The sequence below is a fragment of the Rhinatrema bivittatum genome, chromosome 2, assembly GCF_901001135.1.
Source record: "Rhinatrema bivittatum chromosome 2, aRhiBiv1.1, whole genome shotgun sequence".
Classification (NCBI taxonomy): Eukaryota; Metazoa; Chordata; class Amphibia; order Gymnophiona; family Rhinatrematidae; genus Rhinatrema; species Rhinatrema bivittatum.
Window position 1 is genome coordinate 81482528 of NC_042616.1, and position 23924 is coordinate 81506451.

General features: G+C 46.8%; 1 protein-coding gene across 1 annotated transcript in view; it reads left to right on the top strand.

Moving 5' to 3' along the window:
• The window catches only part of DLEC1 (DLEC1 cilia and flagella associated protein), a 778557-nt gene that overhangs the window by 672379 nt on the left and 82254 nt on the right, over window positions 1-23924 (top strand). The window contains exons 37-38 of the mRNA XM_029587026.1: window positions 8001-8085; window positions 8455-8649. Of these exons, the coding sequence (XP_029442886.1) occupies window positions 8001-8085; window positions 8455-8649 (280 nt within the window). The remainder of the gene's footprint in view (window positions 1-8000; window positions 8086-8454; window positions 8650-23924) is intronic.

Consider the following 23924-nt stretch of genomic DNA (forward strand, 5'->3'; position numbering starts at 1 on the left):
CCTCCATCCCAACCTCCGAGCCTTGTCACTGACTGCATGGATGTTGAAAGGTTAGTCCTTCAACCATTTAACCTTTCGGATTCAGTTTCTCGTGTCCTGATCGCGTCACGAAAGCCTTCCACAAGAAAATCTTACTCATATAAATGGAAACGGTACACATCATGGTGCACTTCTCAGTCCCTTGATCCCCTTTCCTGTCCAATCTCTAAATTCTTGGACTATTTATGGCATCTATCAGAATCAGGTCTAAAAACCTCTTCCATTAGAATGCATGTTAGTGCGGTAGCCGCCTTCCATAAAGGTATCGGGGGTGTCCCTATCTCAGTACAACCCCTGGTAACCCGTTTTCTTAAAGGCTTGCTCCATTTGAAGCCACCTTTACGCCCTCCTGCCCCATCTTGGGACCTTAATCTGGTTCTTGGTCGCCTTATGAAACCATCTTTCGAACCTCTGCACTCCTGTGACCTAAAATATCTCACATGGAAAGTGTTATTCCTTTTGGCTATCAATTCAGCTCGCAGGGTTAGTGAATTACAGGCCCTAGTTACCTATCCGCCTTACACTAAACTCCTGCAGGACCGGGCGGTACTCCGCACTCACCCTAAATTTTTACCTAAGGTAGTTTTGGAGTTTCATATCAATCAATCCATCATACTACCTATCTTCTTTCCCAGGCCCCACTCCAACTCAGGGGAACAGACTCTGCATACCCTAGACTGTAAACGAGCTCTAGCTTTTTATCTAGACCGTACAGTTTCTCACAGGAAGAGCACTCAATTATTCGTCTCTTTCCATCCTAACAAGTTAGGACAACCTGTGGGTAAGCAGGCTCTTTCCTCCTGGTTGGCGGACTGCATTTCCTTCTGCTATCAGCAAGCTGGCATTCCTTTCCAAGACCGTGTTAAGGCACACTCTGTGAGGGCCATGGCGACTTCAGTAGCACACCTTCGATCGGTGCCGCTTCCTGACATCTGCAAAGCTGCAACCTGGAGTTCCCTCCATACCTTTGCAGCCCACTATTGTTTGGATAAAGCTGGAAGACAAGATTCCATCTTTGGCCAATCTGTCTTGCGTAACCTTTTTCCAACTTGATGTACCAACACCCTTCCACCTCCCGGTAGGGTGCGGATGTCCTTACCAAATTCCTCCCCAGTTGTTGTGCCTGTTGCACGCCGTTGGGTACATATGGTGCAAGTCAGGACATCCTCAGCTCGGTACTCACCCATTTGTGAGGACAACCATCCTGCTTGTTCTGTGAGAAAGCAAATGTTGCTTATTTGATGTAACAGGTGTTCTCACAGGACAGAAGGATGTTAGTCCTCACGAAACCCGCCCGCCACCCCGCGGTGTTGGGTTCGTTTTTATTTTATCTTTTCGGCACTGCCTGTAGCTTTGAAAACAAGACTGAAGGGAGACTCCTGCTGGCTGCAGGGTTGGTGCTGTGCTGGGCATGCCCAGTAGGGGCCAGTCAAAGTTCCTGAAACTTTGACAGAAGTTTTCCGTGGTTGGGGCTCCATCCTCGATGTCACCCATTTGTGAGGACTAACATCCTGCTGTCCTGTGAGAACACCTGTTACATCAGGTAAGCAACATTTGCTATTTCCTAGCGTGTAGCAGATGGACTCAGAACAAGTGGGTATAGTGTGCTCGTGCTAGCAGTTGGAGACGGATCTGACGTCAGCACAGGTACATATACCCCCACAGGAAGTGAAGCAACTCAGTAATTTCCGTCTCCAAAGCAGTTTGGAGCGCCTGCACGCTCACTGAGCGTGTTTTCCAAATCTACTTTCTACTTTCTACTTTCCAAATTTCTCAGAAGACGAGCCCCGCACTCCTGCGGTGATACCCTCGGGTCCCTCCCCCAGTTGAGTTTCCCGGGGTGATTTCCGCGATCCCTCGGAGGTCTACGCCTCGATCCGGTGGTCGAATCGTGGCAGGGATCTAGCCCCCGAGCGAGAAGGGCTCGGGCCTGGCTGAGAGGCACCTCGGTCCCGGCATGGACTTAGCCCCGAGCGAGACGAGTTCGGCGGCTTACAGGCAGCGGGTGCATTTCCTCAAGCGCGGTGGTGAAGGTATTTCCCCTCTCCCCCCGCAACCGGAGACCGCCCGGGTTACAGCCGGGAAGCGCCGAGGATCAGGTAAGGCGTACATCTCTTACTTTTTTGTCTCCGAGGGACGAGGATCGGCGGCGTTGCCTGCATGTGGCACGCCGTGGAGGTCGCCATTTTGTCTGCCTTGTTCAGGTATTGAGCGCCCATGATAGGCGCCTGTTGATGGGTGCACAACACAGCATATTGTATATTATTGAGCACATATTGCTGAATGCATATTATTGAGCGCATATTGTATATTGAGCGCATATTGCTGACCGCATATTATTGAGCGCATATTGTATATTATTGAGCGCATATTGCTGACCGCATATTATTGAGCGCATATTGTATATTGAGCGCATATTGCTGACCGCATATTATTGGGCGCATATTGTCCATTGAGCGCATATTATTGAATGCATATTATTATTGAGCGATATTATTGGCAGCATAAGCGCCGGCGCCCTGCATTCGCAAGATGCGATGGAACATTTAAACGCCCCGGCGTCTCCAGAGGCGGCACCTCCTGATTCTGGCGTGAAAGCTCTCGGCCTCTGCTCAGCATGCCAGCTCAGAGCCACGCAGAGCGAGGAGCCAGACTCCCTTTGTGCCCAATGTGAGGAGGCCGTGGGAGCCTCGGGCCAGGACCAGTCTCAACCGAGGTTTGCCGACAGTTCCCCAGGGGCCACCCCGGATTTAGCGGGCTGTCTCGAACAACCAGGAATCCAGGGGGACCTGGTACACTGACGGCTAGAGACCGCTTCTATTTCCTGGGTGGATTTATTTAAGGGGATCCAAGCCTTTCTACAGATGCAGTCAGCTTCCCAGCCAGGCCCTGCTGCTGCTCCGGCTGACCCTGCCCCTGGACCTTCTCGCCCTTATCGTGGGCACCCGCCTCCGGGCAGTCCGGCTCATGCGGACCCTGAAGTCTCGGAGGACGAGTCCGAACCCTCCGAGGAGGGGGATCTTCCCTCGGGGATTGAGCCATATCGAGCCATGAGGCGGTTCTTTCCCAAGGAAGATCTCTCCGACCTGGTTTCTCAGTGCCTGACGGAGTTGGCTATTCCAGGCCCCAGCACCATGGAGGCATCTACGCAGAACCCCCTGTTGGAGGGTCTTCGTCCCACAGCCCACCATTTCCCCTTCCTGCAAGCAGCGCAACAGATGATCGATTTAGAGTGGAATGCGCCGGAGGCCTCATTCAAAGGGGATTGGGCCCTTGAGGCTCCTTGAGGGCCGCCCCCCCCCTCAACTGGAATGGTAGTGCGCTTGACCTCAGCGCTAACCAAGGCGTCCACCTGAGGGCATGCCAGCATCTCCTTAATTGCCGGGTCCAGGGGGTACATGCCCATCAGGGCCCGACCCCCTTTGAATGAGGCCGCTGGTGCAGCCCATTCCAAATCTATCAGTTGCTGTGCTGCTTGCAAGAAGGGAAAATGGCGGGCTGTAGGACGAAGACCTTCCAGCAGAGGGTTCTGCGTAGATGGCACCGTAGTGCTGGGGCCTGTAATAGCCAACTCCGCCAGGCACTGAGATACCAGGTCGGAGAGATCTTCCTTGGGAAAGACTCGCCTCATGGTTCTATATGGCTCAATCCCCGAGGGAAGTTCCCCTTCCTCGGGGGGTTCAGACTCGTCCTCCGAGACATCAGGGTCCGCATGAACCGGACTGCCCGAAGGCGGGTGCCCTCGATAAGGGCGCGAAGGTCCAGGGGCAGGATCAGCTGGAGCAGCAGCAGGGCCTGGACGGGAAGCTGATTGCATCTGTACAAAGGCATGGATCCCTTTAAAGAGATCCACCCAGGAGATGGAAGCGGTCTCTAGTCGCCGGGGTACCAGGTCCCCCGGGATCCCAGGTTGTTCGAGACTGCCCGCTAGATCCGGGGTGGCCCCTGGGGAACTGTCAGCAAACCTCGGTTGAGACTGGTCCTGGCCCGAGGCTCCCACTGCCTCCTCACATTGGGCACAAAGGGAGTCTGGCTCCTCGCTGTGCGTGGCTCTAAGCTGGCATGCTGAGCAGAGGCCGAGAGCTTTCACGCCAGAATCAGGAGGCACCCCCGCAGGAGATACCGGGGCATTCGAATGTTCCATTGCGGCTTGCGAATGCAGCGCTGAAAAATATGCGCTTAATAATATGCGGCAGCAATATACACTCAATACAATATGCGCTCAATAATATACGCTCAATACAATATGTGCTCAATAATATGCGGCAGCAATATACGCTCAATACAATATGCGCTCAATAATATACGCTCAATACAATATGCGGCAGCAATATACGCTCAATACAATATGTGCTCAATAATGTGCGGCAGCAATATACGCTCAATGATATACAATATGCGCTCAATAATATGCTGTCAGCAATATACACTCAATACAATATGCGCTCAATAATATGCGGTCAGCAATATACACTCAATGATATACAATATGCGCTCAATAATATACAGGCGCCTATCATGGGCGCTCAATACCTGAACAAGGCCGACAAAATGGCGACCTCCACGGCGTGCCGCATACAGGCAACGCCGCCGATCCTCGTACCTCAGAGACCAAAAGTAAGAGATATACGCCTTACCTGATCCTCGGCGCTTCCCGGCTGGAACCCGGGCGGTCTCCGGCTGCGGGGGGAGAGGGGAAATACCTTCACCGCCGCGCTTGAGGAAATGCACCCGCTGCCTCTAGGTCCACGCCGGGACCGAGGTGCCTCTCAGCCAGGCCGAGCCCTTTTCGCTCGGGGGCTAGATCCCTGCCGCGATTCGGCCACCGGACCGAGGCCTAGACCTCCGAGGGATCGCGGAAATCACCCCGGGAAACTCAACTGGGGGAGGGACCCGAGGGTATCACCGCAGGAGTGCGGGGCTCTTTGTTCTGTAGAAATTTAGTAAGTAGAATGTAGAAAGTAGAAAGTAGTATTGGAAACACGCTCAGCGAGCGTGCAGGCTCTCCAAACTGCTTTGGAGACGGAAATTACTGAATTGCCTCACTTCCTGTGGGGGTATATGTACCCGTGCTGACGTCAGATCCGTCTCCAACTGCTAGCACGAGCACACTATACCCACTTGTTCTGAGTCCATCTGGCTACACACTAGGAAATTCAACTTTAAAAGAAAAAAAATAGTCAATTCGTCAGTATATTTGGTGAGAAAAAAGTATATTCTCTTTCAGATTCATCAGTCTCTAAAAGTCTACCAATCCTATTTCAGTCATTATAGATTTAATAATCCAACCAATTTTGGTAGGATGACTTTTAATCTGTGAACTCCTACGCATAGCAATATCTAGAGTTTAGTTAAAATCACCACCAAATAATAGCTGGCATGTCATCAACCAAATCAGCTTTGACCACAATTGAATGAAGAAAATCAGGTGAATCAGCTGTGGGCCTAGAGATTTATTAACCTTAACATATCATTCTTAATCCTAATTGCTGTTTGCACCCACTGACATTCATTGTCAGATTTTTATGATAGTAACTTCTATTGATTTCTCTATTAATATTGCCACCCCTTTTTTTTTGCCACAAGCTGGAAAGAAAGTGCATTTCGCCCAGCCCCCCACTTAACTTCAGCGATTCCTTGAATGATAAATGCATTCCTTAAAGCAATGCTGTATCTGGGTTTTCCTTATGCAAATAGCTGACAATTTTCTTTTTCTTAATAGGATTGTTTACTTTAGGATCCTTGTATATTAGTAAATATATCTGTTCACGTGATGGGCCATATTGAAAGAAATATCTAGGATCCCATCACATATCTTTTATATATTATGAATTGTCCTTTAGCTGAAAAACATATACACTCTTATTGGAAAATAATTTCTTTTGAATAAAACCAATGCAGAAATATAAATTTATATCCCTCATCAAACCAAAACTGCAGACTAGCCAGTTACCACAAAAAGTAACATGCAGAGATAGCCCTACAGGCATCCATTATATAGCAAGTAAAAAACATTAAGGGTGATATTCAGTGCTGTTTAGCCAGATAATTAGGACTTTTCCAGCTAAATGGTGGTGGCTGATTATCTAGCCCCATTGAACGGCCGCCACTTAGCCAGATAATTAGTTAGCCAGCTAAGTAGCGGGCAGGATGAGGGCGTTCCGGGGAAGAGCTGACTTAGGGCTGGAATCATCATTTTTCGCAGAATCATAAATCCCGCGAAGGGGGAGGGTGGGCCTGCGAAAGGCCCCGCCATTTGCACTGCGGCACAGCCGGCTGCAGCCTTTCGCACAAATAGTGACACCGTAAAAGGTGTTGTTATTCGCCATGCTACTGCCGGCAATAATGTTCCTCACATTATCTCTGGCAGCAGTGCCGCAGCAGACTCCGACTCCTCCCCGCCCCGACTCTTCCCCTCCAGCTAATTTAGATCCTATCGCATGCGATAAACCTTTAGTATATAACCCCCTTAGCCAGATAAGTTATCCGGCTAACTCGGATATTTATCCAGCTAAGTCTGGTCAGCCTATAGGGCTGTCCAGCTAACTTTACGATAGCTGGATATGTTCAGCAGAGCAGCCACACCACTGAATATATGGGCAAGTTAGCTGGCTCAATAATCAGTATAAGCAGCACACAGAGAAATAAACAGAATAAAATAAAGCACAGAAAAAATAAACACCAAACCTTCAGAATGTCACATAAAAAAAGCATTTTCTTAGCAACCAAAAAAAAGATATCACTATACCCTGAAATCTGGATGTATGAGAACTCAAAATGCAAAAATAAATGTTTCTTTGGTTATCTTTTTTGACAGTTTATAACTTCTATAAAACTGACTTGCCTTGGAACAAGTATTTGTACATACGGTAAATCTGCATCTTTGAATTACCACTGAAATGTTCCTAAATTCTTTACAAACTTTTACTAAGATGATCCTTTACACTGTGCAGTGCCCTAACTATTTCTAACAATGATTTACCATTACACTGCTTTTAAAAAATCAAGACCTGAGAAAAAGGTCTTACATACTTTATTAATCATGTTAAAGAAGCAAGAGCAATTGTTTCATAAGAACATGCCATATTGGGTCAGACCAAGGGTCCATTAAGCCCAGCATCCTGTCTCCAACAGTGGCCAATCCAGGCCACAAGAACCTGGCAAGTACCCAAAAACTAAGTGTTAGATTTTAAAAGCCCTGCGCCGGCGGCCTATTTTACATAGGCCGCCGGCACGCACAAAGCCCCGGGACGTGCGTAAGTCCCGGGGCTTCGTAAAAGGAGCGGGAGGGGGCGTGTCCGGGGGTGGTCCGGGGCGGGTCCGGGAGGCATGGCAACGGTTCGGGGCGGGCCGGGAGGGCGGTCCCGAGTCCCCGGCACTGCGGCCTGTGCCGGGTGATGCCGAGGTGGCGCGGGCAAGTTACGCCTGCTTCAAGGAGGCGTAACTTGCACAACAAAAGGTAGAGGAGGATTTAGGTAGGGGTGGGGTAGATAGGGGAAGGGAGGGGAAGGTGGGGGGATGCGGAAGGAAAGTTCCTTCCGAGGCAGGCTGCGCGGCTCGGCGCACACAGGCTGCCGATTTTGCGCAGCCTTGCGTTCGCCGACCCTGGATTTTATAAGATTTGCGCGGCTACGCGCGTATCTTATAAAATCCGTTGTACTTTTGTTCGCGCCCGCGTATGTTTTTAAGATCTACCTCTAAGTCTATTTCATGTTACCGTTGCTAGTAATGGCAGTGGCTATTTTCTAAATCAACTTAATTAATAGCAGGTAATGGACTTCTCCTCCAAGAACTTATCCATTCCTTTTTTAAACACAGCTATACTAACTGAACTAACCACGTGTAGGTATAGGAAATGTTCAGTTAATTTGACTTTTTACTGGTTGTGACTAAATATCCCAATATGTTTTGTGTTTGTACTAAAACTGGGTGCCTAACAACATTGGATGCTCTCTCTTCAGGTTAACTATAGAAACGGATGACGATGAAGGAATGGTGTTTTATTCACTGGCAAGCGATCTAATATCTGACCATCGAGTTTCTAAAGTGAGTACTTTAGATCATTCATTTTTATTTTATAAAATGCGGTTTAATTTATTAATAAGCTGTTAACAGATCTTTGAGTGACATGTCCATTCTATGAAAACAACTTATTTTATTTCTCCAAATATTCCTCAAATAGATTTGTATGCATACAGATTTACTGTTAAGATTGTACTATTATATTTTTCTAGAATGATTTTAAAGGCTACATAAAATAAGGCTCAGTGATAAATTATGCCAGCATTCAGTCCATTAAGCTTTTCTGTATGGAATTATATAGCAATGAAGTGAATTTGGCCTCAAAATCTGTACGAGCTTATAAATGTAGAGTCTAAGTAAAACTGAGTGTAAAACAAACATTGTTTCCCTTAGATTTTGACTGAGTCTGTGACTACCCGCAACCTGAAGTTAATAAATTCTACACAAACTCCTTTATATTTCCGTCTCCTTTTGTCAAAGCCGTTTGGACTGCTTGGAATAGATCCCAACAAGAGTGTGAAGACATCACATAGTGACCGAGATGAGCAAGGAGGGCATCTTGTACTCCATCCACAACAAAACATGCTGGTAGGTTAAAAATTAATGAAAGCAAAAGAAAAAAATCTCGTAAAAGATAATTGCACTAGTAGTATATTAGTAAATTTGTTGCTCAGAGGTACCCAGATGCAGATTAGAAAATAAGTGAAAGGTAATTCTTGACCACATAAAGATACAAGTTCAAGCCACTTTTCTAGGTGAATATTCCACATGCATAATGTCATTATGCCTCTGTATCACTCCATGGTGAGACCGCACCTTGAATATTGCGTACAATTCTGGTTGCCGCATCTCAAAAAAGATATAGTTGCGGTGGAGAAGGTACAGAGAAAGGCAACAAAAATGATAAAGGGGATGGAACAGCTCCCCTATGAGGAAAGGCTAAAGAGGTTAGGGCAGTTCAGCTTGGAGAAGAGACAGCTGAGGTGGGATACGATAGAGGTCTTTAAGATCATGAGAGGTCATGAACGAGTAGATGTGACTCGGTTATTTACACTTTTGAATAATAGAAGGACTAGGGGGCATTCCATGAAGTTAGCAAGTACACATTTAAGACTAATCGGAGAAAATTATTTTTCACTCAACGCACAATAAAGCTCTGGAATTTGTTGACAGAGGATGTGGTTAGTGCAGTTAGTGTAGCTGGGTTCAAAAAAGGTTTGGATAAGTTCTTGGAGGAGAAGTCCACTAACGGCTATTAATCAAGTTTACTTAGGGAATAGCCACTGCTATTAATGGTATCAGTAGCATGGGATCTTCTTGGTGTTTAGGTAATTGCCAGGTTCTTGTGGCCTGGTTTGGCCTCTGTTGGAAACAGGATGCTGGGCTTGATGGACCCTTGGTCTGACCCAGCATGGCAATTTCTTATGTTCTTATAATAAAGCCATATTGGTCTTTCAGGATTACTCCACTAAGCTTACAACACTCCGGCGAGCTTTTTCTCCTGCTTGTGTTAGGCTACACAAATTGGGCCTTTGATTCGCTCTTCTTTACTCAGCTAAATTGTGCTATATCTTCCCGAAGGCGTACAGTGGATTCAGTCGGTGGAAGAAGTGATGCATTTAGCAACATGGCTGGAAAACTTGCAAGAAGCAGTCTCTGCTCACTGACAGATTTATTCGTTCAGCTTTGGATGCTTATCAAGCAATGGGAATTTTTCTGCTGATACACTCAGCACAGTCACTAGCACTGACTTTGGACAGGGTGGACCCTCTTATTGTGTTGAACTTTTTGACTTGGCGAAATCAGGATCTGTAGGGAGAGAGATATGCTAGACTTATTTTCAGTTTCCCCTATATTTTCATTAAGATGAGAACGGTTGGGAGCGATGTGGTGGCGAGGAGGGTTTGGGCATAATTGGTGATCCTTCTTTTTTCATGGATATGGGAAATGGGTTATTCAAGGAGGGAGGGGGAAGGGGGTTGGGAAAAAATGTTTTCAGTCACTGAGTTATTTTAATTTTTGTTGTATTAGATTGGCTCCAGGTTACCTGATGGTTAGAGTACTTATGGGTGGATGCCTTAGCTGGGGAGGCATCTACTCTAAGAAAATAGATATGGTTATCTTACAATGGTTCCTTCTTTATATTATTCTCCACTCTGAGTAAAACGTCGATAAAACTAGTATCCTGGAATGTTTGTGGTATCGGGACTCCCATTAAACATAAGAAACTATTAGACTCTATGAAAAGACAAGGCACTGATATTGGTTTCCTCCGGGAGACTCATTTAACACAGTGAGCAACTGAAGCTCAAAAAGGATTGGGTGAGCCAGATATATTATGCCTCAGCATCCACGAAATCAGCGGGAGGACCTTGCAAAACTGGAAGATTGGGCATCCAAATGGCAGATGAAGTTTAATGTGGACAAGTGCAAGGTGTTGCTTATAGGGAAAAATAACCCTTGCTATAGATACACGATGTTAGGTTCCATATTAGGTACTACCATCCAAGAAAGAGATCTAGGCGTCATAGTGGATAATATTTTGAAATCGTCGGTTCCGTGTGCTGCGGCAGTCAAAAAAGCAAACAGAATGTTAGGAATTATTAGAAAGGGAATGGTGAATAAAACGGAAAATGTCATAATGCCTCTGTATCGCTCCATGGTGAGACCTCACCTTGAATACTGTGTACAGTTCTGGTCGCCGCATCTCAAAAAAGATATAATTGCGATAGAGAAGGTACAGAGAAGGGTGACCAAAATGATAAGGGGAATGGAACAGGGTCCATCAAGCCCAGCATCCTGTTTCCAACATTGGCAATCCAAGCCATAAGAACCTGGCAAGCACCCCAAAACTAAGTTTATCCCATGCTATTGATGCAATTAACAGCAGTGGCTATTCCCTAAGTAAACTTGATTAATAGCCGTTAGTGGACTTCTCCTCCAAGAACTTATCCAAACCTTTTTTGAACCCAGCTACACTAACTGCACTAACCACATCCTCTGTCAACAAATTCCAGAGCTTTATTGTGCGTTGAGTGAAAAATAATTTTCTCCGATTAGTCTTAAATGTGCTACTTGCTAACTTCATGGAATGCCCCCTAGTCCTTCTATTATTCGAAAGTGTAAATAACCGAGTCACATCTACTCGTTCAAGACCTCTCATGATCTTAAAGACCTCTATCGTATCCCCCCTCAGCCGTCTCTTCTCCAAGCTGAACAGCCCTAACCTCTTCAGCCTTTCCTCATAGGGGAGCTGTTCCATCCCCTTTATCATTTTGGTTGCCCTTCTCTGTACCTTCTCCATCGCAACTATATCTTTTTTGAGATGCGGCAACCAGAATTATACACAGTATTCAAGGTGTGGTCTCACCATGGAGCGAATTAGAGGCATTATGACATTTTCCGTTTTATTAACCATTCCCTTCCTAATAATTCCTAACATTCTGTTTGCTTTTTTGACTGCTGCAGCACACTGAGCCGACGATTTTATAGTATTATCCACTATGAAACCTAGATCTTTTTCCTGGGTGGTAGCTCCTAATATGGAACCTAACATTGTGCAACTACAGCAAGGGTTATTTTTCCCTATATGCAACACCTTGCACTTGTCCACATTAAATTTCATCTGCCATTTGGATGCCTAATCTTCCAGTCTTGCAAGGTCCTCCTGTAATGTATCACAGTCTGCTTGTGATTTAACTACTCTGAATAATTTTGTATCATCTGCAAATTTGATAACGTCACTCATCGTATTCCTTTCCAGATCATTTATATATATATTTGAAAGCACCAGTCCAAGTACTGATCCCTGAGGCACTCCACTGTTTACCCCCTCTGTTCCTCCTCAGGAGAAAGACCGAGGGGAACATAGAAAAAAAATTGACACCGCCACCATAAAGCTCAGGCCACCGATACAGGCAAGCTCTCGGCATTGACGTCGTTTGAGCCACCGACAAAGAAGTCCCGAACAGAAAAGACCCCATCCTCTTCTGTCTCTGGGTCACCGAGGCGTTCCCCACCTGGGCAGGTTCCGGGATCCGCGATTCCACCTTCACCGGTGGACCCTCTGGCTACGTCATTGCTGCCTCCTAATCCGGCACCGGGTATCCATGCCCCAGGTTTCCGTGAGGAATTGGATCGGATGATCCAAGAGGCCATCGGAAAAGCACTCCAGGGGTTCAAACCTCCATCGATGCTGGTGCCGGTTCCTAAACCAGCCACCGATCCAATACCCATGGCGCTAGCACCACTATTGGTAAGACTGGACAAGTTCAATGGTGCACTTCCACCGGTGCATCCGAGAGAACCGATGGCCCCGATTCCTTCCTCACCGATACCCTTGTCATTGGAAGAGGAAGAAGAATCACCGATCTCCATTCCACCCTCCGGAGTGCTAACATCGACTCATCCATTGATGTCACCGATTCCATCGGTGCCTCCATCGATGCCTCCCTCGATGCCATCGATGCCTTCGGTCCCACTTCCAAAGCCATCAATGCCTAGGCCCTGACCTTCCGGAGTAACACCGTTACTCCCTTCTGATGAACATATGGGAGTTGGTGATGAGCCATACAATCCCTGGACCGATGATTCATCCCAGAATTCAGATGATCTGCCTTCACAGCCCTCTCCTCCTGATGAAAGGAAGCATTCTCCTCCAGAGGACTTGTCCTTTATCAACTTTGTTAAAGAACTGTCTGAAACAGTTCCAATCCAGCTTCAGACTGAAGAGGACTCTAGGCATCAGATGTTACAGCTTCTCCAGTTTCTCGATGCTCCTAAGGAAATCATGTCTGTCCCTATTCATGACATCCTTTTGGACCTTTTAAAGAGAAATTGGGAGCACCCTGGCTCTGTGGCACCTGTTAAACATAAGGCAGATTCCACCTATCTTGTTCAGCCAGCCCCTGGCTTCCAGAGAGCTCAAGTAGATCATCATTCAGTAGTAGTGGAGTCAGCCCAGAAGAGGGCACGACACTCCAAACCCCACTCTTCCATTCCCCCAGGAAAGGAACAGAAATTTCTGGATGTGTTTGAAAGACGAGTATTTCATGGGTCAATGCTCATCTCTCGCATTGCTTCCTATCAATTGTACATAACCCAGTACAATAGGGCCCTCTTTACAAAGATTCAGGAATTTGCTGAAGCCTTACCTCTGCAATTCCAGGACCAACTTCATGCCCTAGCACAAAAGGGTCTAGATGCTGCCAAACATGAAGTACGTTCGGCATATGACATCTTCGACACTGCCTCCAGAGTTTCAGTGGCAGGAATTAGTGCGAGGAGATGGGCCTGGCTAAAGTCTTCAGACCTCAGACCAGAAGTACAGGATAGGTTAGCTGACTTGCCCTGTGCTGGGGATAATCTTTTCGGAGAAAAGATTCAAGAAGCAGTGACGCAGCTCAAGGACCACCAAGAGACACTGCGCCAGCTCTCCTTACTGCCTTCTGATCTCTCTTCCTCTTCCAAACTTTCTTTTAGAAGAGACTCCAAGAGACAATTCTACAGGCAAAGAAGATTCTATCCCCCAGCGTCCAGGGCTCGAGCTTCTAAGCCTTACCAAAAAGGCCAATCCAAGCAACCTCGAGTATAGAAGTCACAGCCAGCCTCCCAGCCAGGTCCAGCGTCTGGCTTTTGACTCCTTCCTAGAGAGCAGTACCCAGCCTCCACTTCTGACTATTCCTGTCAAAGGTCAGTTGTGCCACTTCTCCAAACCATGGCACAAAATCACCACAGATCAGTGGGTACTCGCTGTAATAACCCAAGGTTACCACCTCAACTTTCTCTCTGTCCACCGGATTCCCCACTTCGGCTGACGTGGGGAACATCGGACCACTCATCGCTCCTAGAGCAGGAGGTCTCCCTCCTCGTCCAGTCCCGAGCAATAGAACCAGTGTCCCTCTCCCAACAGGGTGTTGCAACCGTCCCTCCCGACGGCTTCACTCCACCTATTTTCTTTCTTTGCACCTCGTCTCGCTATGGATGGATGCCTGGCTGCCATGGCGTCTGCCTGCCGTCTTCTCCGGCATCCCCGGACCGGCTTGGGCGCTGCCTCCCGCCATGCTCCGCTGGTACCATAGGGCGCGCCACACGGCCCTCACTTTTATTTCCTACTTGGCGCGAACTTCAGGGGCATCCCCCTGTGATGACGTCATGCTGCTCAGATATTTAAAGCCTACGATGTTTGCTAGCCTTTGAGTTAGCAAGGGGAATCTTACGGATGGGATTTGCTCTCCATACCCAGCTACTCTGCCTCTCCAATCTTCCATTGGACTCTTAATGCTAAAGGGGTACCCGCTCCTCGGGGGCCTCACTTGCTTTTCAGGTTGCTATCAGGAAACCGGTACTCGCTCCTCGAGGACCCATGTTCCCTGACTCGCTGCCTGCTCCTACCTTCTCTTCTGCCTGGAAGGATTCACTATCTTCCACACCAGTGAGTACTACCATCTTCACCTCAGAGCTGTTCCCTGGAACCAGGTACTCGCTCCTCGAGGGCCTGCCTCTGTTCCAGCCCTAGTGCTATCTCCTATGTGGAACCACTGTGTGAGTACATTACCTTCAAGCCTCTCAGCTCTCAGGGATCAGGTACTCGCTCTTTGAGGGCCTGCTCTCCCTACTGGGGCTTTGTGCATATTCCACTGTACTCATTATTCTCAGTTCTTTCCACTACAGCACTGCTACCGGAGGAGTCGCTGTTTCAGCGCCTGAGGGATACTAGCCCAGCCGGGCTACTTCTGCTGCTCACCATTGCCACCTCTGGTGGCTTCATCACATTGTCTAATAAAAGATCAATCTCTGTGTTTGTGTGTCCTAAGCTGAGCCTGACCTGTGGCCCCTCACAGGACTTCCCCCCATGGGCGTGGTCAGCTGCCACAGTGTCCAAGGGTCCACCCAAACCTCACTAATTATAACACAAAGGAAGGGTTTCTATTCCCGGTATTTCCTGATACCAAAAAATTCAGGTGGTGTTTGCCCAATATTGAACCTTCACACCTTAAACAAATACCTTCAAAGAGAAAAGTTAAAGATGGTGACCTTGGATTCTTTTCTTTCCTTTCTCCAAAGGGAAGGCTGGCTCTGCTCTCTAGACCTCCAGGACACCTGCACACACATTTCCATTACTCCGTCACATCGCATATTCCTGCGGTTCCTAGTAGGCCCAAAACACTTCCAATATCGAGTGTTACCATTCGGCCTAGCTGCCTTTCTCAGGAGTCAAAGTGTCCACATCTACCCCTATCTCGACGATTGGTTGATGAGGGCTCCTACTCAGCAAACTACACTGAATTCTCTACGTCTCACGTGCCATACCCTGATCTCCCTAGGGTTTCTCATAAACTATCCAAAATCCAGGCTAGTTCCCTCTCAAACCCTATCGTTCATAGGGGCCGACTTGGACACTCTAAAAGTGAAAGCCTTCCTACCTCAGGATCGAGCTTTCACTCTCACCTCTCTGGCCCATCGACTGCAGTCTCGACAACACTCAACTGCACGTCACTTCCTGATCTTACTGGTCATATGGCCTCCTCAGTGCATGTCACTCCCATGGCCCGCCTGGCCATGAGAGTAATGCAGTGGACTCTAAAATTGCAGTGGATTCAGTCTTCTCAGCCAATGTCCACATCACCAACCAGCTCCGCTTATCGCTGGCTTGGTGGATAAACCAATCCAATCTGCTTCAAGGCCTTCCATTTCAGGCTCCAGAACCTCAAATAACTTTACAACAGATGCCTCCAACCTCGGCTGGGGTGCACATGTTGCAAACCTGCAAACTCAGGGCATTTGGTCTCCAGAGGAAGCCAAACACCAGATAAATTTCCTGGAGCTTCGTGTAATCAGATATGCTCTCAGGGCCTTTCAGGATCACCTTTCCAACCAGGTCATCCTGATTCAAACAGACAACCAGGTGGCCATGTGGTACATCAACAAGCAAGGGGGAACAGGCTCCTACCTCCTGTGTCAGGAAGCTGCACAGATATGGGCGGAAGCCCTTTCCCACTCGATGTACCCCAGGGCCACCTACTTGCCGGGAGTGGACAATGTGTTGGCAGACAAGCTGAGTCGCACTTTTCAACCACACGAGTGGTCCCTCAACCCCACTGTAGCGGACTTAATATTCCAACGTTAGGGTTATCCTCACATAGACTTCTTTGCGTCAATTCACAACCGCAAAGTGGGGAACTTTTGCTCTCTCACTCGCAGCCAACACCTTCAACCAAGAGACGCTTTCTCCCTCTCGTGGACCAGCGGTCTCCTTTATGCGTACCCTCCACTTCCGCTAATTTCGAAGACTCTCGTGAAGTACCGAAGGGACAAGGGACTAATGATTCTCATAGCCCCTCATTGGCCACACCAGGTCTGGTTTCCAATTCTCCACAACCTATCAGTACACCGGCACATTCCTCTGGGGAAGTACCCACTTCTGATCATTCAGAACAATGGCTGCCTTCGTCACCCCAACCTCCAGGCCCTCTCCCTGACTGCCTGGATGTTGAAAGGTTAATTCTTCAACCTCTTAACCTTTTAGAGCCGGTTTCCTGTGTCCTAGTAGCTTCACGAAAGCCTTCCACAAGGCAGTCTTATCGTTACAAATGGAACAGGTTTACGGTATAGTGTACTTCCATGTCCATCGATCCCTTCACTTGTTCCACACCGAAGTTTTTGGACTATCTCTGGCATCTGTCAGAGTCAGGTCTCCAAACTTCTTCCATCAGGGTTCATGTCAGTGCAGTAGCCGTCTTCCATAAAGGTGTCGGGGATGTACCTATTTCAGTACAGCCCCTTGTAACACGCTTTTTGAAGGGCTTGCTCCATCTTAAACCTTCACTGCGCCCTCCAGCCCCTTCCTGGGACCTCAACTTGGTTTTGGGATGGCTCATGAAACTGCCGTTTGAGACTCTCCAATCCTGGATCTCCGCCATCTCACCTGGAAGGTGATTTTTCTTTTGGCGATCACATCTGCTCACAGACAGGCCGATACAGTAAGGACGCAGTAGAAAGAGTGCGGCAGTGCCGGGCGCACCCTCATTTGCCGCACGCACAGTTCGGATCACATACCGCTCATACAGTATTAAAATGGCACGCAAATGCAAGCCGCATCCAAAGCACGTCCAAGAAGCGTCCATGAAGCGCAATTCATTTTACTGTATAGAGCGCTATAGAGCGCCTACACAGTATCCTGGGTGTGCTGGTACCTGTCATTTCAAATGTCATTTCAAATGACATTTGAAATGACAGGTACCAGGAAGTGGATCCCAACTTTAAGCAAAAGTTTAAGGATCAGAGAAGTATCAGCCGGCCATTAACAGCAAGGGTCATGATTTAGCAAGACAATTCCCCTAGGGGAAAAAAATACAATCAAATCAGACCAAAAGAAAAACGTATTAGGAAGGACCTGTTGTTTCCAAGCATAACCTAAACTCTTGCCTGCCCAACCTAAAATCCAACGCACCGGGAAAGCCACTCTTCAGATCGCGACTAATCCCATCACTGGAAGGACGAAAGATTTTTTTAAGCGTCCCAGTTCCTCTCTCCGCTATGTCAATGCATTCTCCTTTCCACTGCAATGCGAACAGTATTCTGAAAAATAACTTTCAAACCCAGGGTGGTGGAGCATTGTTGTGCTTGATAAAACCTGCACTCAACAGGATCGGGCAAACTTTCCCCCAGCCCCCGCTCATCTGCCCTGGCCGCGTCCATGGGAGCCGGTCTCCGGAGCAGCCCCAGTCCTCTCTCCCCTCCTCCCGGGGGCAGCCGGCGGCGAGAGCGGCTTCAGCAGCCCGGGGCGGATCGGGCACTCCTCATGCGAGGTGGCTTCCAGCAGCCCTCGCCGACGATGGTGAATGAGCGCACGCCGTGACCTTGGACATCCAGCCAGGCGCTCAGGTCACAGCGTGTGTTCATGCATCCTCGCCAGCGGGGGCTGCTGGAAGCCGCCTCGCATGGGGAGTGCCCGATCCGCCCCAGGCTGCTGAAGCCGCTCTCGCTCTCGCTGCCAGCTGCCCCCGGAAGGAGGGGAGAGAGGACTGGGGCTGCTCCGGAGACTGGCACCCATGGACGCGGCCAGGGCAGATGAGCGGGGGCTGGGGGAAAGTTTGCCCGATCCTGTTGAGTGCAGGTTTTATCAAGCACAACAATGCTCCACCACCCTGGGTTTGAAAGTTATTTTTCAGAATACTGTTCGCATTGCAGTGGAAAGGAGAATGCATTGACATAGCGGAGAGAGGAACTGGGACGCTTAAAAAAAATCTTTCGTCCTTCCAGTGATGGGATTAGTCGCGATCTGAAGAGTGGCTTTCCCGGTGCGTTGGATTTTAGGTTGGGCAGGCAAGAGTTTAGGTTATGCTTGGAAACAACAGGTCCTTCCTTCCTGCTCCGGAGCTGTCAGCGCGCCCACACGGGAGACCGGCACCCATGGACGCGACCAGGGCAGGTGAGCGGGGGCTGGGGCTTGGGGAAAGTTTGCCCGATCCTGGCTCCTCTAAAGGTCTTGTCCTGGGGGGGTGAGGGGGTCGTTTGCCCGTGAAATTTCGTCTCTCTGACCTGATGCTCCACACTAACGCAGGGGTAAGGGTAGGCGGTAAATTAGCAGGTTAAACACGTGGCAAAACTGCAGGTTAAAAAGGCGATAATCGGGGCGCACGTTACTGTATGGGAGGGAATAGCTAATCCGATCGTTTACATATCATATACATGCCGTGGGCGGAAAGGGTTACCTGTTGATTTAAAGAAGCGGTAATAGTGAATCACGGGTTGGACTTACGCGGCCAAATTGTGGGTGCAAAGCGGGTTAGAAGCAGGGTAACCGCGGCCACGCTTTACTGTATCGGCCTGAGAGTTAGTGAGTTACAGGCCTTAGTTACCTACCCGCCTTACACTAAACATCTGCATGATAGGGTAGTACTCCGCACTCACCCTAAGTTTTTGCCTAAGTTTCATATCAATCAATCCATTATACTACCCACCTTCTCTCCCAGGCCCCACTCAAACCCAGGAGAACGGGCTCTGCATACCCTTGACTGTAAACGTGCTCTAGCATTTTATCTAGACCGTACAGCTACCGACAGGAATGCGCTCAATTGTTTGTTTCCTTTGATCCCATCAAATTGGGCAAACCTGTGGGTAAGCAGACTCTCTCCTCCAGGTTAGCGGACTGTAAGAAGAACATAAGAACATGCCATACTGGGTCAGACCAAGGGACCATCAAGCCCAGCATCCTGTTTCCAACAGTGGCCAATCCAGGCCATAAGAACCTGACAAGTACCCAAAAACTAAGTCTATTCCATGTTACCGTTGCTAGTAATAGCAGTGGCTAAAGCCTGAAGCTCAGAAATCCTATGGGCCGATGAAATAGCCACCAGAAAAATCACCTTTAACGTAAGTTAAAGGTGATTTTTCCACAAATGTCCACAATCCACAATCCATAATCCATAATCCACAATCCACAATCCATAATCCATAATCCATAATCCACAAAGCAATCCACACGCACAACTCCAACTGGTTAGACCTCCCTTTTACAACTCCTAAGTCCAGTCGACCCACCAGAACGGCAAAAGCTGTATTTCCTCTTGTTACCAACAGCAGGCATTCCGCTTCAAGACCGTGTTAAAGCACACTCTGTCAGGGCCATGGCAATATCAGTAGCGCACCTACGCTCGGTGCCGCATGCTGACATCTGTAAGGCTGCTACCTGGTGCTCTCTCCACACCTTCGCAGCCCATCATTGTTTAGACAAGGCTGGCAGACAAGATTCCATCTTCGGCCAGTCTGTGCTACGCAATTTATTTGCGAACTGAGGTACCAACATCCTTCTGCCAACCCGGTTCAGGATGCCCTCTACCAAATTCCACCCCAGTTGTTGTGCTTGTTGCACATCTTTGGTTACATTTGGTGCATTGCTCGGGCATCCTCAGCTCGGTACTCACCCATATGTGAGAACTACCATCCTGCTTGTCATGTGAGAAAGCAGAGTTGCTTACCTGTAACAGGTGTTCTCACAGGACAGCAGGATGTTAGTCCTCACGAAACCCGCCCGCCACCCCGCGGAGTTGAGTTCGCTTACAATTTATTATTTTATTTTTCGCATGTACTTTTTACTATAAGACGAGACTGAAGGGGGACCCCTGTTGGCTGCAGGGTTGGTGCTATGCTAGGTATGCCCAGTAGGGGCCAGTCAAAGTTCTGAAGACTTTGACAAAAGTGTTCTGTGATTGGGCTCCATCCTGATGATGTCACCCATATGTGAGGCCTAACATCCTGCTATCCTGTGAGAACACCTGTTACAGGTAAGCAACGCTGCTTTATAAACGCATAATTTTTAATTTTGTATGGAGAGAGTTGGGCACAAGGCTGTAAGGTTCACCTAGGGCACCTAAAACCCTTGCACCAGCCTGAGAGTCATACACAGAACCACATCATTCACCCATCTCCAACTTCCCCAGGGGGAAAATGCCGGGGAAGATTGGGAGACAGGTGGTAGGGTTCCTGCTAGTTTCCTAGAAATTTCATTAGCACTCTATCTGCAACTCCTGGGAATCCTGACTGCATTCTCCCTTCCTTAGTATTTCAGATAGCCAAAAGGACTATATGCCAAGAGGGATCTCCGTCTTTTTTGCTTTCTCGCTGATTTAACCTGTGCCAGGCTGGGCCGGAGGGTGGGGGGTGCATTTTCTTTCCTCGCCTTGGGCAGAAAATTTTCTTCAGCCACCCCTATTTGTGGCACAGGTATTTTTACCCATAGAGGGGGAAGAAAGTTATCAAAAATCTATTTTGCTGGGGTGAAATATAATAACATAGTAACAACGGCAGAAAAAGAATGAATGGTCCATCCAGTCTGCCCAGCAAGTTTCCTAAGGTAGTAATCGCCTCTCCATGCAGTTTACCTCTGTGTTTCTGTTTAGGGTAGTAACTGCAGCTCTGTGATGATTACTTCCAAGCCTTTTTTTAAGGGTAGTAATATTTATAATCAGACATGCTGTTTGAACATGTTTTGCTTTTGGTCTTGGCTGAAGAAGCAGTCCTATGGTTTATTCTTGATGTCTGCATATCAGTACCCCAGACCATAAAAGTCGAGCCCAGCACTGGCTGTCATCTGAATCCAGTTCTCCTCCCCTGCCGGCTTTTGAAGTGGAGAGCAATATTACAATTGCATCAAAAGCATCAAAGCTATCTGAAAGGCTAAAGAGGTTAGGACTTTTCAGCTTGGAGAAGAGACGGCTGAGGGGGGGATATGATAGAGGTGTTTAAAATCATGAGAGGTCTAGAATGGGTAGATGTGAATCGGTTTTTTACTCTTTTGGATAATAGAAAGTCTAGGGGGCACTCCATGAAGTTAGCATGTGGCACATTTAAAACTAATCGGAGAAAGTTCTTTTTCACTCAACGCACAATTAAACTCTGGAATTTGTTGCCAGAGGATGTGGTTAGTGCAAGTATAGCTGTGTTTAAAAAGGATTAGATAAGTTCTTGGAGGAGAAGTCCATTACCTGCTATTAATTAAGCTGACTTAGATAATAACCACCGCTATTACTAGCAACGGTAACATGGAATAGACTTAGTTTTTGGGTACTTGCCAGGTTCTTATGGCCTGGATTGGCCACTGTTGGAAACAGGATGCTGGGCTTGATGGACCCTTGGTCTGACCCAATATGGCATGTTCTTATGTTCTTATTTAATGGTGGTAATCTCATGCCTTCTGATTAAGGAAACATTATGGTAGAAGAAGTCCATACAGCCTATCTAGTCTGCCCAGTCACACCAACTGGGTATGACTGGGCAGATTAGGTGTTTTATGTCTGCCTGTGACTTGAATTATACTGTGTAAGTTTTGTTGTGAACCTCTGCGATTGTTAGGATTTGGCAGTATAGAAATTTTTTAAAATAATATAAATAGATAAAACAACTGCTCAGCTCTACAATCCCTATCACTCTCTGATATCAATGTAAAAAAATAACTCTCAGTATCAGTGTAAAAAACAACTCTCACTTTTAAACATTTTTTTTCCTATTTTTGTTACTACAAAAAAGAATATCAAAACAAAACCGCGCTATGCCTGTTGTATATCAAATATAAATCCACAAAAGACAGGCCATCACCGTACTTTTACCATAGCTCACTAATTCTGTCATGCAAGAATAATCAATCACCTTTTTAATGCAAATATAAAAATGTATTTATTAAATCAAAAAAAATTTTTGTATATAAATATTTCCTTTTAAGATTTTTAAATGGGAATGTATACACTATCCCTCCACAATCTAATTCAATACATATCGCAATTTTTCACTCATACCTAATACTCTATTCACACCTTTATCCCATTCATACACACCCCATAAAACATGTGTCAATGCTGCCTGTGACACAAAATCTTTCCAACTTTATATTGTACTTTTTCTAATGACTCCTTCAATGACAAAATTGTAGTGAATGTCACATTAATTCTTGAACACCGGAAGTAAGTGTGATGAGTCACTTAATCTGGCAAACATATGCTCAAGTTCGCACATTTCCTTATATTTTGCTTTCTCAGTTTCACATCAATGTCCCAAATCATGTAATTCAAATCATCAATCCAAAAACCTGCTGGTCGTAAAAGTACGTTGATGGCCTGTCTTTTGTGGATTTATACTACAAAAAGAATTACAAATTCCATAATTCTTAGCGATAATTGTAAAAACCTGGAACTACTTCTAACTGTGTTTGAATGCCCAAAATAATGTTGAATCTTGGTAAAGGGAGTCAAGATCCATTTAAATAACTATGTCAGCTCTTCAAGCTGGCATTAAAAAAGAAATATGATAAGATAATAAGAAATGGAACTTGTCTACCTTTGTTCAGCTATCAGATTTCTAGATTTACAAGGAGAAAGAACAGTGCCTCAGATTGTTTGGAAAATATTTAAGAAGAAAATAGCCTGAGGATAAAGAGAAAAGCGAAGCCAAGGTAAAGGGATAGGTGTCTTCAGATTCTAAAGCTTTTTGTTTATAATTACAAAATATAAATGGATTATATATTTTAAAAAACTCAATTGGAATGCAATAAATTTTGCATACTTTCATTACTCTTTTGTTATCATGTTAGGCTTGACTTGACAGCTTAAGGGTGCATTTTCTGCAGGATTTAGCTGCATAATTATAGTTAGGTGGCTTGACTTTGCAGGGTAAAAATCGCATCCTGCTGAACACCTAAATTAAGGTCTAGTTTCACTAGGAGGTTGATATTCAAGGCATCTAGCTAACTTTTGGAATTAGCTGGACACAACCTGAGATTTGAATATTTTCCTCCTCTGTCCCCCAACTCCCTAGCTAAAGTTTATCTGGGCAACCTGTTTCGTGCACACAATTTACCCAAGTAAAAAGGGATAGTGCTGAGGGTATTCCTAGGGCACAGTTTCACTTTGTCTGGACAGTAGTGAGTTAGCTGAGTAAGTCTGGTTGGAAAAGTACTTGTCTTGAAGTTAACTTTAACTGGTAACTTTCCTAGATAAAGTTGACTGGCTAGCTTTACTCAGACAAATTTACCCAGATAATTATCCTGATATAGTTATTTGGATAACTTTATCCAGATATTTTCAACAGAATATTTATCATGTTAAAGTTAACCCAGGTACCTTTCCCTGGATAATTTTCCCATTTACCAGCCTTAGGGTGGCTTAGAGTTATCCACTCAAAAAGTCAGCAGCCCCAGAGATATCCCTGGGGGTTGAGCAAGGACTTAACCAGTTAGTGCAGATTTTCAGCACTAGCCTGCTAAGTTTAACTCTAAGTGGCCAAATGACAACCCTAAATTCAGTCAGCTAAATCTTATCTCTAGATTTGGAATACTTTTCAGCCACAGCCTAGCCAGCTGGGTTGCAACT